An 18,671-nucleotide genomic window follows, 5' to 3' on the forward strand; every position below is an offset into this window, starting at 1 on the left:
CTTAGTAACCTCAGATTTTGGCAGGGAGGTTGTCCTTGCGCTCTAAATGGCCACTGTTGATTCTGACAAAGTGGTATGCGGGGGTATTCACGCCAAGATAGTGGCAGTTCTAGTTTTAACTTTTTTATTTATAATTAAATCTATTGAATTAACAAGGGAATGTTCCAAATTGAAAGCAGGGCAGGGTTATTGTATGACTTTAGTTGTACAATGTAACATGTATAAAATGCATATGTACTCAAAATTAACAACAATAGTGTTCTGATAGATTATTCATTTAATTATTTGCGGATAAAAAATGTACCCTTCAAGCAGTGATTGTTTTACCTCTGCATCCTGAGTCCAGAACTCATTGAATTTGCTTAGGATGCAAAGTTTCAAATAATGTGCATCTTTTGGATGCATACTTTTTCTGAGTACGGAGTCCTGTCTGACAGGCATTTGGTAATAAATACCAAATTGTGTTATGTCAATCATATTCTATGTCTGCAAATCTTCTACAGATAAGAAATAATAATGTGCTATACTATAGAATTGATAAGCATAAAGATATTAAGGAAAACGAAGTTTTGATTAATCTCAAACTAAATTAATGGAAATAAACTTATTAAATTTATTTGACAGTTTTCAGAAGCATTGTAATTAATATAGAAATCAAATTCATTTTTTCTTCATTCCATTGTTAATTTATACCTTTTATACCTGCGGCCTTCATCATTCCAATAAATGTCTGGTTTCTATTGTTCATCTGTATTGTTCATATTTCTTTATCTTACATCATTCCATATTCTTACAGTATTACGTAAATATGATAAATTGGTGTGTAGACAAAACCATTAGGGACTCCAGATTCTTTTATTTGAGGAAACTAGCTAGCTTGTTGAATGTTTATGGTTTTACTTAGGTACCAGCTTGCACCTGAAATAATGCACTAAGGGGCACTTGAAGGCTCCTACCATCAGTTTAGTTAGTGGCATTGCCATATGTATTACCAAAATAAAAAAGGTAAAAAAAGTAAAACTATTAAAATGGTGTTTATGATTGGTAAATAATGTTATATATAATATTACAGAAATGAAGGACATACCAGCAGGCCCACATGAGAAATCTCTTGATGATGATTATGAAGATGTGACCGACTCCGACGATCTTGTCGAAGATACCGAGGTAGTTGGAGCTGCGGGTAGTGACAGCTGCAGTATCAAGTCTGAAAAGTCCTCACACAGGTCATCCCGCATTCCAAATAGCAAGAGAAAGAAGGCATCTACACTACATGATAAGCCGAGCACACGAAAAAAATTCTGGTCTGTAAAGCTGCGTGGAAAACTTCATACAACAAAACAGTCGCACTGTGTTTCGGAGTCTGAATTGAATGTGCCATTAAAATCTGGTGCAGAGTGTGTATGCACATCATACAGGCATTCAATTTCTGGAGCAGAAGGTGGGACAGGTATATTACAAAGTGATATTAGTCTGCCTGTTTCGGCAATGGCTCATTTGCAGCTTGCTGCTTCAAATAATGAGTTGAATAGAGGATTACAAGGGGAGATCACAGGAAGAGCTGGTCGCCATGTGAATAGAATAGATGTCCCTCTTCCAATAATAAACCTGAATGCATTGTATCCAATAAATGACATTGATGAACAGTTAATTGCCCAAAGACGGTTTGAAATGGAACATGGAATTGAGGTCAAGGATGGTACAGATGGTAATGTTTGGGTACATAAATCGGAACAAGATGATAATGAAAAGTTAAAAGTTGGGCAGGAAGCTGCGGGCCAGTATCCTTCGTATGGTGCTATGGGATTTTTTTCAGCAGAAGCAGAAAGTCTAGTCAGCTCTACTCTCAAACCTACTAATATAGACACAAGGAGCCTGGCATGCTCAACACTTAGTCTCAATGCCAACCCCTGGTTGCCGAACATTTCACGCCCTCTAGGTGGTATTCATACCCAGGTGGATTATAAACATCACCTTGTACCAGACCTTCAAAGGATTATTAAATCAAGCTTTTATTGGGGTGTCATGGATCGCTACCAGGCTGAGAAATTAATCGAGAACAAACCAGAAGGGACATTCCTGTTACGGGACAGTGCACAAGACGAATTTCTGTTCTCAGTCAGTTTTCGAAGATATGGTAGATCCCTTCATGCAAGGATTGAGCAGTGGAATCACAAGTTCAGCTTCGACTCGCGAGATCCAGGTGTGTTTGCCGCAGGATCTGTGTGTGGTTTAATAGAACACTACAAAGATCCAAGTAGTTGTATGTTCTTTGAGCCGATGCTCACTCTCCCACTTCATCGAAATTTTCCATTCTCTCTACAGCACATTACACGTGCAACAATATGTAGCAGTTTAACTTATGATGGCATTAACCAGCTTACACTGCCATCAAGCTTAAAGGAATATCTACGATTTTATCACTATAAACAAAAGGTTCGTGTACGCAGATTTGACAATGTAGCTTAGAAGTAAGAAACCGGGCATAAAGAGACTTTATTGTGCAATCTTTACAGTTAAGATATTGGCCATCAAAAGGCATTAAGGCCTTGAAATTTCATCATTCATTTAAAGAGATAGTGACTTAAAGTATTGGTTGCTTTTAACGGAGAAATTTCATCTGTAATTACATATTCAGATTTACATTAATTAGATTAATGCTTAATGTATTTGTTGCCAATGTAAAATAAAGGCATATTTTTCCTTTGCCATGTAAGTACATGTATAGCCCATTTATTTGTTTTTCATATATATTGGAAATTCCTTGTAAATTTTGCAGTTCATTATACCCCCGCACAACAAAGTTGAAAGGGGGGTATACTGGAATCAGCTTGTCCGGCAGTCCGGCCGTCCGGCTGTCCGTCGGTTTTTTCTTGTCCGCCCAATAACTTAAGATTCCTTTGACCCTTAGTCTTCATATTTGGCATGGAGGTTAGTCATGATTAGTAGATGACCCCTATTGATTTTGAGGTCACCAGGTCAAAGGTCAAGGTCACAGGGGCCTTGACTTCAAAAAGCTTGTCCGCCCAATAACTTAAGATTCTTTTGACCTACAGTCTTCATATTTGGCATGGAGGTTAGTCATGATTAGTAGATGACTCCTATTGATTTTGAGGTCACTGGGTTTAAGGAAAAGGCCAAAGGGGCCTTGACTATATAAAGCTTGTCTGTCCAATAATTTAAGAATCCTTTGACACACAGTCTTCATATTTTACATGGAGGTTAGTCATGATTAGTAGATGACCCCTATTGATTTTGAGGTCACCAGGTCAAAGGTCAAGGTCACAGGGGCCTTGACTTCAAAAAAGCTTGTCCGCCCAATAACTTAAGATTCCTTTGACCTACAGTCTTCATATTTGGCATGGAGGTTAGTCATGATAAGTAGATGACCCCTATTGATTTTGAGGTCACTCAGTCAAAGGTCAAGGTCACCGGGACCTTTACTGTATAAAGCTTGTCCGCCCAATAACTTCAGATTTCTTTGACCTTCAGTCTTCATATTTGGCATGGAGGTTAGTCATGATTAGTAGATGACCCCTATTGATTTTGAGGTTACCAGGTCAAAGGTCAAGGTCACAGGGGCCTTGACTTCAAAAAAGCTTGTCCGCCCAATAACTTAAGATTCCTTTGACCTACAGTCGTCATATTTGGCATGGAGGTAAGTCATGATAAAAAGATGACCCCTATTGATTTTGAGGTCACTAGGTCAAAGGTCAAGGTCACAGGGGCCTTGACTTCAAAAAGCTTGTCCGCCCAATTACTTAAGATTCCTTTGACCCATAGTCTTCATATTTGGCATGGAGGTTAGTCATGATTAGTAGATGACCCCTATTGATTTTGAGGTCACCAGGTCAAAGGTCAAGGTCACAGGGACTTTGACTTCAAAAAGTTTGTCTGCCCAATAACTTTAGATTCCTTTGACCCACAGTCTTCATATTTGGCATGGATGTTGATCATGATTAGTAGATGACCCCTTTTGATTTTGAGGTCACTGGATCAAAGGTCAAGGTCATAGGGACTTTGACTTCAAAAAGTTTGTACACCCATTAATTTAACATTCCTTTGACCCACAGTCTTCATATTTGGTATGGATGTTGATCATGACTATAAGGTGACCCCTATTAATTTTGAAGTCACTGGGTCAAAGGGCAAGGTCACAGGGACCTTGACAAAACTTAGCAATCCACTGGCTTAGTAATCTCAGATTTGGCAGGGAGGTTGTCCTTGAGCTCTAAATGGCCACTGTTGATTCTGACAAAGTGGTATGCGGGGGTATTCACGCCATGATAGTGGCAGTTCTAGTTTCTCATAGCTAATTATTAGCATTACTTTTAGAACGGGTCTCCCGTTAAGGTTGCTGGGGATGGGACATATAGATTTGCCCTGCTGTTCTCCTGTTAACGCTGTAGACTAAACAGTGGAATGTAAAGGCTTCGATGACTTACTGTTTGTCTTGCCTTTGTGAATTATGATATGATAAAATTTATTTATCAGGTGTCTTCTATATTCTTTTTTCAATTTATGGAATTGAAAAAAAAATCAACATAGCATAAAGGTCAAAGTTGTTATAAAGCATAAGGGTCAATATTGTTATATAGCATAAGGGTCAATTATGTTATGTTTTGTCCTTTTGGGGTGAAATTCAAAAAAAGTTGTGAAAAAATTACCTTTTTAGCATAAGGCAAATATAATTTCCATGACATTTTTTGTTGTAATTTGGATTGGGATAGTTTTAAAATGTTTATGTTTAAGACTACTGTAGCTTTCATTATTGCTTGTCTGTTTTGAGGAAATAGCCAAGCTATTATGATTGCTGCAGTGTCATCTTTGTTGACGTTGTCATCCTGCAAAAACTTTCATGTTGCCCATAATTCAAATTTTTTAAGTTATGTACATGAAGCTTAGAAAAGTGCAGTTATTAGACATAGGGCATAATTCTTAAAGCAATATTTCTGGAGTTATGCCCCTTTTAAGCAAATTTTTTAACAGATGAGTGTTACCACTGCACGCAGTGGTCTTGATTATGTTTAGAATCATAGTGATAAATTACTTTGTTAAAATGGCAGAAAGTAAAGTTGACCATCTCACAAAGCATAACAATTTCTGACATTATTTTTTATTTTTCTGTTACATCATGAACACATATAAAATTGCTTGCTTTGGTTGTAGAGTGTTATTGTTAAATTAAGATTTCATTGTGAACAGCAATTTCGGTGCTATTATAATTTCAGTTTTTATTACGTTTCTATTTTTATGTTTTTATAATTTTAAGTTTGAGCTTCTATTATCACTAGTATTTGAGCTTTAGGCTTGTCAAAGTTTATCACAAATAAGCATATGTTGTTATGTACAAGTACGTGTTTGTCAGGGTAATTGCCTAGCCATATTTCAGGGATTCCCAGTAAGCACAATTTTGGCCTAAATTTTGTCTGGGTAATTGCCTAGCCATATTTCAGGGATTCCCAGTAAGCACAATTTTGGCCTAAATGACTAATTATTGTTTCATGTACCAAAATTATAAGTCAAAAATTTTTTTGGCTAGTAATTAAAGTGGATAGGTCTACAATGGGTATATTTACGTTAAGTTTTTCAAACATTGATAAAAACAATACCAATGTATCATTTGGATATTCTTATTTACAATACTGCTTGAAAAAGAAACGTTGATAAAGTTATAAATGATTTAGAGTGACCATTTATCTGACGAATAATAATATTTTGTTCTAGAGCATTTATTACCTGCTTTATAATGTATGTGATGTCACATTATGTATCTTACACTAGCCAATAGCTTCCATGTATAATTCATTAGTGGTTTATTGTAAGGTTTAATACTAAATACTATTAGTGTAATTAGTCATTGTATTACAGACCTTCCAATATACATGTAGACCAATTCACTTTAAAGTAGGAGTATGTTGTTTTTGAAAATCTGCGAATATGAATTCACATTGCACATTTAGCTGTTGATAATTTCAAAAAAGTAGATATGTCACACAATTATATATTACATAAAATAATTAGAGAAAAACATTTTTATTTCGTTATTTGAGATATTAAAATACAAATGTAATTATAATTATTTTCAATCTTTCTTTTCAACTTTGAATTTTGACACTTATTTTGACATATAATTAATATGTACATATATTTTTTTAAGATATTTTCTTAAATTTCCTTCAAAGTTTTTGAAGCAGTAAGTTTACCAATAATTTTTTGTTCTTGTTGAATTACAAATAAGCTTTTTTTCGTCACCTACCTGCATTGTATTTAAAACTGAGTTTTATGTAAACATATGTATCCCAGTTCCAGTTTTTTGTGGGACTAAAAATGTTTTGCTACTTATACTTATAGTATTATTGTGAAAGTTTTGTCATAGGAAATGTACATCAAAGGCAGTCATGTAAGTTTCAGGTAGATGTAACTTTGACAACAAAATGATGGAAAATACCCTTTTGATGTATGAGTCAATCACTGATGTATAAGTGTAAACATATTAATGACATCTCATGATTTTCACGGGTTATTTGTAGGTCACTGACCAAGACCCAGAACTCTAAATTCAATTTTTTTAATTCTGAATGTTTGTATGGCCAATATTGCTTTGTTTTATGCATTTGCTTCAAGTTTAAATTTACTTACATTATTTAATCTTCAGACAGATTCAAATGTAAATACATAAAGCTATATATATATATCTATATTTTGAAGAATGAGGATGTAATGCATTGGACATAATATTTTTTTTTCATTATATGATTTATTTTGTTGCTGTATTTTATGTTTTGCTTGGTTAACTTACCCTGGATCAAAAGGACTTTTGTTAAGGTGCAATTGATAATTAAATATTTATTTCAGAACAAGACTTTCTTTTTTTTCATTGAAGAAAATTTCACATAGGTTCTACATGATAATTGTTAAGATTGCTAGGATCCTCTTCCACTTCAGAATATATGTTTCAATTTGTTTGAAGTGACATTATGCCCATGCAAGAGTATATAGTGAATGAACAGATAAATTTTATGATTTACATTGCATAAACAATAAATAAATCACATGGCCCAAGGAAATTATTATTAATATCCATCAGAATATACATCTAAGATTTAATTTATAAAAAAGAGTTGGGCAGACTTTTTGTATTTTAGACAGATTTATATTTTGCAATATCAACTGTTGGTCAATCACCATTGTAACAGTCAATTATATATAATAATGAGCCACGTCATCACAAAACCAACGTAATGGGTTTGCGACCAGCATGGATCCAGACCAGCCTGCGCATTCGCGCAGTCTGATCAAGATCCATTTTGTTTGCTATCAGTTTCTCTAGTTGTTATAGGGTTTGTAAGCGAACAGCATGGATCCTGATCAAACTGCGCGGATGTCTGGGTCCAAGCTGGTCGCAAACCCATATGTTGGTTTTGTCATGGCGCGGCTCATAAATTGAAATATATAGTCTATTCAGCCCAACTTGACAATGGGAAAAAGGGAAAATACCTAAACTTTACTGAAGATTTGAAACTTACACTAACCCCTTACCACGCTAAATGCATGCTCTTGAATGGACTTGTCTATCTTTCAATCTGGACAAAACCATTCATCATTTAGAGAAAATTTCAAAATACATAGTGACTGAAAGATATGCTCAGATAGCAAGAATGCAAGGGTGATATTGGTCCGCACTGGTCACATGGGTAGAATATGTGCTAGGGGTTAGAACTATTAGTATTAGTACTATGTTTCATCATAAACTTAAATGGTAATTAAATTAAAATTCTAAACATCTTTTGTATTTGTGGATTTGACTTTCCTAGCTTTGATTTCAATTTCGAAATACGAAAAAGTATCAGGGGCCGAGTGGTTAAAGTTGTTACTTGCCCCTCATCGATATGGGTTCGAGTCCCGAAAGGAACTTTGGATTCTCTCATTTGAGGAAGCTATCAAGCTAGCTTACAGAACGTCAGTGGTTCTACTCAGGTGACCGTTTGTGCCTGAAATATAGATGGAAGGGCACATGAGTTCTTCTGGAACATCGTCATATCACTTCTACGTGCTAAGTCGGTGTGACGTAATACCCAATCAAACCAGATTAGACCGCACATACTGGTAAAATCTGGTTCAGGATGGTTTATTGTTAAATATGGCTAGTTGTACAAAATATTACATTGTTTTTTACATTATCAATAATCCGCTAATATGTTCATTTGTCTATTCTTTGTATTTGTAGTTTTTATGCCAAATGATCCAAATAGCTAACAAAAACTTGTTTTGGTAGAGTGCTAACTTTGAAATCAATTTGGACCAATTTTTTAAATCACACTAATAATACCGATGAAACGATATTTTAATACGTTCAAAGTAGCACGCCACCACGGATCTTTATATTTGATCTGATACATCAGAGATCCTGTATGTTGTTATTAAAGATATAACAACACGTAAGTGAAATTTTATTTATGTTTATAATTATTCTTCTAAAGCAATGTCTACTGTAAACATCCAAGAATATGTTTAATATGTACTGCAAATGTTTATTCACATTATAAGTTATAAAAAAGTTGGCTTAGAGTTTATCGAAAATAAATTTCTAATTACCTACCTTTATTTACATTAAATGTAAATTCAGTAATATCTTTACAAATAATGCTTTCTGGAACTTACATTATTGATAGATCTTCATTTGAGCATCATATTATGATATAAAACCATGAAAATTTGAGTTACAGGATCTTTAATAAAAGACTGGTAGTATCAACTTGCTAAGGATATGTAATAAATGATAAATATCAAGTGCTTCAGCAGGATTGGTAACATATTTCATGTCAGTTTCATATATATATACATGCACAGGTTTCAGTAGCTTCATTTTAGTAGAAGCTAAAATGGCAGAAATGTTTACCATTATGAGCGCAGGTTTGACCTTTCTCAGTCAAGGTCACAAAATAAAGAGTATCTATTCCAAAATTGTGTGCTTTGAGCCGATAGAAAGGAAGTTAGATATAACTTATAATGAGACAGTCTGCAGAACACAGGTTCAGGCTTCCTGAGATCAAAATCGGCACTGATCCATGGGTTATTTGATTGCTACAGGCTTATATAGGGAAACGCATTTTAGTTAATTTTGTTGGCCACAAACTCTGTGGATTATAGTTTCACTCAATCAGACGTGTCTTTCCTTTTTAGCGTTACTACGCCTTTATTCGCGTTATTACGCCTTTGATTCGCGTTATTTGACCTTTCGATTAACATTTTAACGCCTATATTCTCGTTTTTTCACCTTATTCGCGTTGCTACGATTTTTTTGCATTATAACTCCTTTTGATTCGCGTGCTAATGCCTTTTGATTCGCGTTATAACGTCTTTATTCGCGTTATTACGCCTTTTGAGTCGCGTTATAACGCCTTTATTCCCGTTATTACGCCTTTTGATTCCCGTAATTACGCCTTTCGATTCGAGTTATAATGCCTTTATTTGCGTAATTATGCTTTTTGATTCGCGTTATTACGACTTCTTTCGCGTTACTACGTGTTTTGTTTCGCGCTATTACGCCTTTTTGCGTTAATACATCTTTTTTCGCGCTATTACGCCTTTATTCGCGTTATTACGCCTTTATTCGTATTACTTCGCAATTTGGTTTTTCGTAGTTTCGCCTTTAATTCGCGTTATAACGCCTTACCAACTTTATATTTATTTCATATGATACATATTCCATTTTGTCTGATTTCAATATCAATTTCAATATTAATTTACATATTAGGCTTTCATAATTTGGGACGTAAGTTATTGGCACATTTTTTAAAATTCTTTTAGGTGCCATTCATCCATGTCAGGTGATATGATTAAACTTAAGATAATTCAAGACGTATGGCTGAATTGAGATTTATCCAAAACATCATAGTATTACACCGATTCAAGGACACCGAGCAGACAACAGTTTATTTAACATTAAAGGTAAACTTTAGAATTTAATACTACTTGCTTATTGTTCTCAATCTCAGAGATCCTATTCAATCGAGATTCAAAAACGTAAAATTTTCAACAATTTCATATACATATTTGAGAATTTTCATTGGGATGTATGATATATATCAAGTGCAAAAATTGAAAATTTGTAATTCTTTATCAGCTAATTTTCAATAAAGAATCGCTTTTATAAGTTGTCTCGCTCAAGATTCATAAATATTTTGAAATCAGGCTACTCACTTATAAGTGCATATACAATACATCTATGTAAAATTGATATAAGGACATGTGGATATGTTCCAGTTCATGTTAGTACATGTACATGGATTTTTATGCAATTGAGAAGATTTTAGCACTTACAAAAGATACTGTAAGTACATGTAACACTTTTTGAGAAACGTTCTCTTTTATTTTCATTTTTAATGAAATTAAATTGAATAAACAAATAAACATGGAATGCTATATAACTGTATTAACTATCTATATATGATTAAATGATACAAAGTTATTTTAACAATTAATAAAAAGTACCACGCTTTGGTTAACAGTTTTATAGTTCTAATTGTCCCATATATTATACTTGGATGGCTCGTAGATTATACACATATATCACATCACAAAGTCATTACAATAACCGGTTAGCTCAATAGTTAGAGCATTGGACCGTGAATCGGGCGATCAGTGTTCGATTCCCAGACGACGCTGGTCATTTTCGTTATGATTGATGTACAGATGTTATCAGTTCCTTGCGGAAATGAAGGTAATCTGCCTGATAGCCTGCCAATGAAAGAAAACGTGGTTGAACTGTGCTCTGGTAATTTTAATGTGGCTTACTGCCATGATCCGGAGTAAAAGCTACCAACACCACCACCATGTCAATACAACGACAACAAGTGTCATAACTTGACAACGTCATCATGCAATAACAGTTGTTTTTATTTTTTTCTGAAATTGCTCGTAGATAAAACACAATAATTGAATATTTACATCTACATATCTAGACATCATTTTGAAAAAAAAAAGATATTTTCCTTTACAAGTACTTTAACATGTTAAGTAAAGTTTGTTTTTAAAGTAACACATATGTGTCCCATTTTACGTCATCTATAATACGAGGGGCATATTTCAATTAGTGGCAACGGCACCGCGTTTTTATAACTTAAAAAGTCATACCACTATTCCATCACTGTAAAAATAGAGCGTACATGACAGTTTTAACGCTGTTGCTACATCGAGCAGAACCTATTTTTACCCACATTTTGCTACTGAGTTTAATGGCGGGCTCAAAAAAGAATAAAAATGAATCCACGTTTCATACCCTGTGACAATCACTACCAGGAGGAAAGGGTCTCGATCTTTGAACCTAGTCAATAAGACCATGGCTTTTTCAACCCGCCCCCTTTTCTGGTCTGAAGTTAACAAATGCAGGATCCAACGGGCGCACATTTTCCTTATCTTTGACTTTTCTTTCAAAATGGAAACCACATATGACGCACTCAAGCCCGATACGTCATTAATTTCCTCACAGTATATATTGCATTTTCATCACTATGGCTTTGACAGTGCTGATGCCTTTTTCAGAGGTTGCGGAAACTGGCCGCTCGGGGCGGGGATCATCCTTTACATTAGTTCTACCTTCCTTTAACATTAACACCCACCTGCTGATTGTATGATATGGAATGGCATTGTCTCCATAAACTAAATCTACATATGTTTTTATTTCTGACGCACACTTACCCAATAACTTAGAATTTGCAATAAGTCTTTGCTCCCCTCTCACTCAGCCATGTTTACAACCAGTATAAAAACTACATGTATTTAAATAACCTGCTAAATTTTTATTGCACGTGGAAATCGTGCGAAAATAGTTTGTTGGTTAGAAAAATCAATAATTATTCCATTGGTATATTTTACGTGTACTTTCACGTGCGTATCATGGTTAAGTTGAGTTGTTGCCCCTACTTAAAATATGCTTCTTCTATGAGTTTGGAAGAGCATAGGCACTTGATGGCAATTTTTTTTTTATCACACGCACACGCACACACTCGCACGCACGCACGCACACACGCACACACACACACACACACACACACGCACGCACGCGCACACACACTTATGTAATGAATAAAAAATCTACCGAAAAACGTCTTCTAAAAAAATAGATATATCTAGTGTGTATATAAATTACTATACAGTAAATATACATATTTCAATACGTTTTGTCGGTAGAGTTTTATTGATTTGATAAGTGTGTGTGTCATAGAAAAAAAGTTTTTAAAAATCACGGTATGAAGACGATCAAAAAATCTTTTTTGCCAACAAGTGCCTATGCATTTAGCTATTTCCGCGGATAGCTATATCACAATATATACTCGTGAAAAAAAACTTAGTTTTTTTCTCTCTTAGATTAGTGTAATGACAAAATCGAACTGCCCCGTCTAAGATCATTATTAACTTATCTGATTTTGTAATATATGATATTTAAATTTGTCATTTTTTATCTTTTTCATTGTTTATCTGCAAACATTTTCTATAAAGAGCGGCTATAACAAATAAATTACTAGTACATTGTATAACAAATCGGCCCGTAGATTAGCGAAATGGAAATCTGAGACTGACTAAATTGGTTTTCAGGCCAGTTTGATTCTACACGAGTGGTGTGCGTCTGCCTCATGTGCTACCCCCACTAGCTCTGATACAAATGAAATGGTAGGATAAAATTCTAAAAGTGTTCAAACAAGAGAATGAAGAGAAATATCTATCCCAAGATGCATCATAATATTCTTTACATTTTCTTTACATATTTTTATTATACTTAGGATGGCAGCAGATAAAGAAGGAGTGCATAAACAAAATGCGAATCAGATTCAATTTGGGACAAATTTGGAGATAAAAGCTTTGCACCATATTCAATTTCTAAAACGCGTCAATGACTCCAATTATTTGAAGGAAATATCGGTTTTGAAGAGAGATATTTACAGGTACGAGAAATACTGGCTCCCTCTGGCGGCAGATTATCCGGCAGAATGCTTATCAGCTCCGCTTGGTATCGCTTGGGTCTGGCACTGTCATATGTTGTGTCCAGTAGCATATGAAAATGATTGTATATCAATTGTTAATCGTCCGATTAATCATGTTCTCCGTGACCCAAAAGATTTCCAAACTGCTCAGTTGAGATCACAGAGCTACTGGTCACGGAAATATCAACACGACCACGAACCATTCCACATGGACTATTCAGCCCCATATGACAACAGTGTCATAGACTCCTTCCAATCTAAATTATCATATGATCTTCTGGCGGCTGCACAGCGTCAAATGACGTTCTACTACCAAGTATCACTTCAACACTATCAGGATCCAATATTCTTACGAAGCGCTATCATTCGCTACCGGATGTTTATTTATTTGAAAATGCAACTTCCGGACGCGTTCCTGGTTCCATGTTACGACATTGACCTAATGTGGCACACTCACCAATTGTGTCCATCTGTATATAAAACTGACATGTACCGTTTACTTGGCAAAATATTAAATCATGATGATTCTACTACTGATAGAAGTCCTGGGTCTAAGCTTAGCAACGCTTCCACTGAAACAAGTCAGCACTGGATGATTTTTTATAATGAGTCCTTCACCCTTTTTGGCGCCATGTATCGAGGAAAGCCACCAGCGGGCATTCTCTATAAAATAACCCCAGACCGGATCATGTTGATATCCTCAAAGAGATGTTTTATAACCTTTGATTCGATTACACTCACGCTTGAGCAGAGTTCGCGTAAAAGATGCAAAAATGTCAGTCTGAACATATATCGAGGTACTAGAGATGTTCAACAGGGCAAAATGTTAAAATTGAAGAGACCTAAAAACTGTCCTCTTGGAAGTTCACAAATAGTATGGTCCAAAATAAAAGGGAAACATGATTTCAGCTGTAAAACATCAAACAGCATCAAATTTTCACTTGAAGAAAAAATTGGATTGTGTCCGGGATCCAAAGTTATACACGGGTCGAACTTTGTTCCGATTCTTCATCACATAGATGCAGAACAAAATTTACAAACAGGCGAAGAATTCTACGAGAGAATTAATCTCGGCCAAGGTATGTTATTGTGGGTTATTGGGAAGACATCTCGACCAGTTCGTGAGGGTGTATTGCTTACAGTACAAAAAGGAGATTACAAAGTTTCGTCCGTACCAGAGAATATACAGGAGTTGGGCCCGGTTTCTCTTGAAAGGCTTCCTCAAGGCAAGGACAACAGATGTCAGTTTGCATCTCACAGGTAAACTCCTAAAGTCACTACTAATGCAAATTCTAATACACTTCACAATATTCCCATATCAAACATATAGGGCTTTCAGGAGCATTATAACGCGATATATGCACAGCATGAAGACGAATAATTACACGTCACATGACGTCATATATGTCTTCAATAACCGACATAAGAAAAATTTCTTCTACGCTCAATCTAGTTCAACAATTTTTTATCAATTCTCTCATGTTAAAATGGAAGACAATTTTGTAGATGTTAATTTTCTTGGATGATATAGAGGATATTGAATGAGTGTAAGTTCAATACTGAATTTATTGCACGAGTTGAATAAAATTATATTATGCGAGCCTCTGGCGAGCATAATATTATTTTATTCAACGAGTGCAATAAATTCAGTAATGAACTTACACGAATTTAATATTCTATTTATCACATACCCAAAATAAAGACCGTTTAAAGTGAAATAAGAGTCATTTTTCATTGACGCGCCTATAGTATAACGCTAACATTTAGCGCGTATTTACATTATGTTTGTATAACGCTAATGACGTCACGTCAAAATATATGCACGGCCGTGCAATACCATATTTACGGAGTCGCAAAATCGGCACGGGTGTGTGATAAATAGAGGATATTGAATGAGTGTGAGTTCAATACTGAATTTATTGCACGAGTTGAATAAAATTATATTATGCGAGCCTCTGGCGAGCATAATATTATTTTATTCAACGAGTGCAATAAATTCAGTAATGAACTTATACGAATTTAATATTCTATTTATCACATACCCAAAATAAAGACCGTTTAAAGTGAAACAAATGTCATTTTTCATTGACGCGCCTACAGTATAACGCTAACATTTAGCGCGTCATTACACTATGTTTGTATAACGCTAATGACGTCACGTCAAAATATATGCACGGCCGTGCAATACCATATTTACGGAGTCGCAAAATCGGCAAGGGTGTGTGATAAAGTGTAATAATGCATGGTTCGTCGTTCAAATGCTTTGTAATATCAATCAAAACTATTGGCCTTCGTGATAATATCCGTACGCATTTGAACTCGAACCGTGCATTATTCTTCAACAATGCACTCAAAAAAAAATTGTGATCTTAACAACATCTAGTAATCTTGTGTTGTGTTGTTTTGCTTTGTTTTATTTTTATTTCCCTTTTAACGCTGCGACTGGACGTGTTTCAATCTCTCGTAATATATATACGCGTAATGGCCATTCTTATAAAAAAAATCTCCGAATAGATTTCACCCTATTTATTATGAAAATGGCTGTAACATTTGTATAGCAGCATTTCATGAAACTGTTTTGACACTTCTGATTGTTACATTTCCAGCCTGTATAACCATGCAGGGAAAAGGAAATTTACAGTTTGTACTATTCATAGTGCTCCACTCGTTATGTCAGTAGTTCAAGTGTTCTATCATGATAAAATGAGCGCCATTGCACACTTGATTGCCTCAGATCAGCTTCCTTTGCCAACACAGGTACGTCAGTTTTTTTTTAAATCAGCTGTTAGACTACGTTCATGCTTGAAATTTAACATTGTGGAGGTACAGGAGAGGTATAAGTCCCTATCGCTAAAGTCGCTAGGTTTTATTTTCCAAATGAAATCGAGACATCGAATATTAATATGTCATCAAAAATGGTCAGTTCAGCTGTAGACCAATTTTATGTCTATTTAGGGATGTCACAAATCACATTTACTGCCTATCTAATTTATATTTAGATAAAAACTAAAGGCAAAACGATTGTAACTCTTAACCCGAAACAAGGCGAAAGGGCTGTACTGATTAAGAACAGTGAAGGAGATTGGGGCATTGTAACGGGACGCTGGGATGGATTTAGACGAGGAATCGAACCCGAGAAAAACGGTACGATTTTTCTTTTCAAAAGTAACTCTCAATTTGTTTAACTTGAGAGATAATTTATTTCAAAAACATTTCACCTAGATTTGTGAAGGGTTTTTTAACATTACGCACGAGTTTCAGAACAACCAATATTCGTTTTACAGGCAAAGGATGCTTCATTTGCGTAAACATGTAATTTTACCAGTTATATCCCTTTATTTAAATTGTTTGCTAAAATGTTTGTAAACTTTATTTATTTTATAACAATAGGCAGTTTAGATAATTATTTTATTTCGTATGTCATCATTAGAAGAAACTATATTATTCGTAATTCGTGTTTATTACTTTTTGCGTCTTTATATTAAGGGGGAAAAGAACTGCATGGTTCACCCGGGACTCTCATTATCAAGTTCTACAATCTTGTCACCAAAGGAAAACCCCGGACGTTGACTCTTGGATACAATTGTAACAAATATAACTTCAATTTAGCTTCTTCTGACGTTGACCTTAAAACAGGGACAATAACTATAGAAGACCCAAACTGTGAAGATGTGGCTGAGAACATCGCTTTAGCATTTTCGGTATCTTTGTTACATGTTTTGTGCGTTCCAAGACCCAAAGGTTGGAAGGAAGGACAACAGGTAAAACCACCTCCGCTAAAGAGAGGAAAAATAGATGTTAAAGGCATTCCTTCGGACGACATGACCCTAATACTAGCGGCAGGGCTTCTGATAAACTCTCCCTCGAATTATTATTTCCATAATCTCCATGGTGAAAATATGTGCGCAATGTGCGGAGGAGGTGCAATCAGATATAACATAAATGACCCGAGGCTACCTTCGAGTGAACACGGTCAAGGTCATTCTGGTACAGGTTGTGCAACTGCGAGTTCTGTGAATGGCCATGGCGCAGGATGTGGAGGATGTCATGTCGCGTACGAATATGGTGACGGGGGTTGTGGCGGCGGTTGCGGCGGATGTGGTGGATGTGGAGGATGCGGATAATACTCATACATCCTTACATGTGATATACGGACATGTTTCTTGGACCTTTTTATCATGGCAATAAAAACGTACAAAAACATTTTTATGGTACTTTGACGTAAGAAATGTTATATTTGTTATATTGTTTAACTATTGTTGAAAAGGTTATTTGCTCATGGATGACCTGACAATTTTCATTATGTTCTTTTAGTGTTTATTTTTCATTATACATATTTCAATGATGAAATCATGAACTTCAGTTATGCTAAGAAAACAAACAACAACTTATTTTTATTTGACTGTGATTCAAATCATTTATGGATGAGTAAGAAATGCAATCTTATTATTTTTATATTCTGTATAAACATGTTGATCATACTAGGTCAATTCGTTTATTGTAGGGGTGTGTACTTTCAAAGAATCACAATAATTGATATTTTTTGTAAAATACAAACATTCTATTAAAGAGGCGAAAACAATAATTTGTTACCTTCTTTCCTTCTTAAAATTAGAATATTATAATAAAAGTTAACAAATCCGATTTTACCGCTGTAATAGAAGGCTTTCAGTCTCCTTCGAAGATGAACAGACCCATGATTTGTTGTTGCAGGAGAAACAATTACATGCTTCTATTGTCTGCTTTAACGTGTTAGTTTATTAACGTTAAAAGGTAGTAATTGCAATAAATTACAATTAATAGTAATTGTAAGCGTAACATGAATCGGCACGCTTCTCCCTCCTTGCTTTATACCCTAGTACCCGTTACCGATTGTGTTCGGTTCCCCGCATTTTTAAATACAGAATGCCCTAGGATATGGACTGATCAATGACAATTTCTGAGCTATATCAACTGTGTTTTATTACCCAAACGCCACAAATGATTGCAGTCAATGAATGTTCCAGAGCATCTTTACTGTTGACAATACCATTTTAAGTCAAGAAGTGTGCGCATAAATATCTGACATTTTTTAAAACAGTTTATTCATGTACATGTATATTGAGAAAACTTTCTCGAACCAGAGACTTTTATTACAGATGTTATATAAAGCACCACGCTCGAACACAGATTTGAGAATAAGAAACATGCAATAAATGCCTTTAATAACATTAAAAGATTGTATGTTCTACATTTGATATTTAATTACATTTCACTTTTGATAGCAAGCTGATTTGATTTCACTGGTTGCTCTTTAACACCTGAAAATAATACATCTGAGGTACATTTGTTATACATTTAATATACGACTTTATTTCTATCTCGCAGTACTACTATATAATACATAAATTACTAACAAATTTAGCCTTTTGCTAAATATTACCCAATTCATCACAAGAAATATTTACTTACAACATTTGTCTCTTGGGCAAAGAAAAATTGTTTGCTGATAATAAAGGTAGTTACTCATTGAACTGCATTTGTATTGCAACTTTATAATTATATCAATAAATGCTGCTTAATTGTGCTGAGACGCTGGTGTTTGCCACGTCAAAGACTCACGTTTAAGTGCATGTCAGGTGAATATTTGGGTTTTGTCAGTAGCAAAACAATTTGATTGAAAAGAAATCTGATCTCTATGCTGAT

At 34.9% G+C, this 18,671-nt stretch overlaps 2 protein-coding genes across 2 annotated transcripts; both read left to right on the top strand.

Moving 5' to 3' along the window:
• The first annotated feature begins 1,040 nt into the window (after positions 1–1,040).
• Positions 1,041–2,740, top strand: LOC132718714 (suppressor of cytokine signaling 5-like). Its single transcript, XM_060702431.1, has one exon. It carries the CDS (start codon positions 1,075–1,077, stop codon positions 2,467–2,469), a length of 1,395 nt encoding a protein of 464 aa, XP_060558414.1. The 5' UTR covers positions 1,041–1,074; the 3' UTR covers positions 2,470–2,740.
• Positions 2,741–8,730: 5,990 nt separating this feature from the next.
• LOC132718715 (uncharacterized) lies at positions 8,731–17,589 on the top strand. The gene is made up of 5 exons (XM_060702432.1): positions 8,731–9,954; positions 12,786–14,246; positions 15,593–15,743; positions 15,986–16,130; positions 16,473–17,589. The coding sequence occupies exons 2-5, from the start codon at positions 12,787–12,789 to the stop codon at positions 17,108–17,110; spliced, it is 2,394 nt and encodes a 797-aa protein (XP_060558415.1). The 5' UTR covers positions 8,731–9,954; position 12,786; the 3' UTR covers positions 17,111–17,589.
• Positions 17,590–18,671: the final 1,082 nt, after the last annotated feature.

The sequence above is a fragment of the Ruditapes philippinarum genome, unplaced genomic scaffold, assembly GCF_026571515.1.
Source record: "Ruditapes philippinarum isolate M1 unplaced genomic scaffold, ASM2657151v2 ctg1983_1_1_1_1, whole genome shotgun sequence".
Classification (NCBI taxonomy): Eukaryota; Metazoa; Mollusca; class Bivalvia; order Venerida; family Veneridae; genus Ruditapes; species Ruditapes philippinarum.

Excerpts from the sequence above, each read along its gene's own strand:
- LOC132718714 (XM_060702431.1), top strand. The coding sequence starts at position 1,075 with ATGAAGGACATACCAGCAGGCCCACATGAGAAATCTCTTGATGATGAT.
- LOC132718715 (XM_060702432.1), top strand. The coding sequence starts at position 12,787 with ATGGCAGCAGATAAAGAAGGAGTGCATAAACAAAATGCGAATCAGATT. Across the intron at positions 15,744-15,985 it reads AGCTTCCTTTGCCAACACAG|ATAAAAACTAAAGGCAAAAC; the intron begins GTACGTCAGTTT and ends ATTTATATTTAG. Across the intron at positions 16,131-16,472 it reads AATCGAACCCGAGAAAAACG|GGGGAAAAGAACTGCATGGT; the intron begins GTACGATTTTTC and ends CTTTATATTAAG.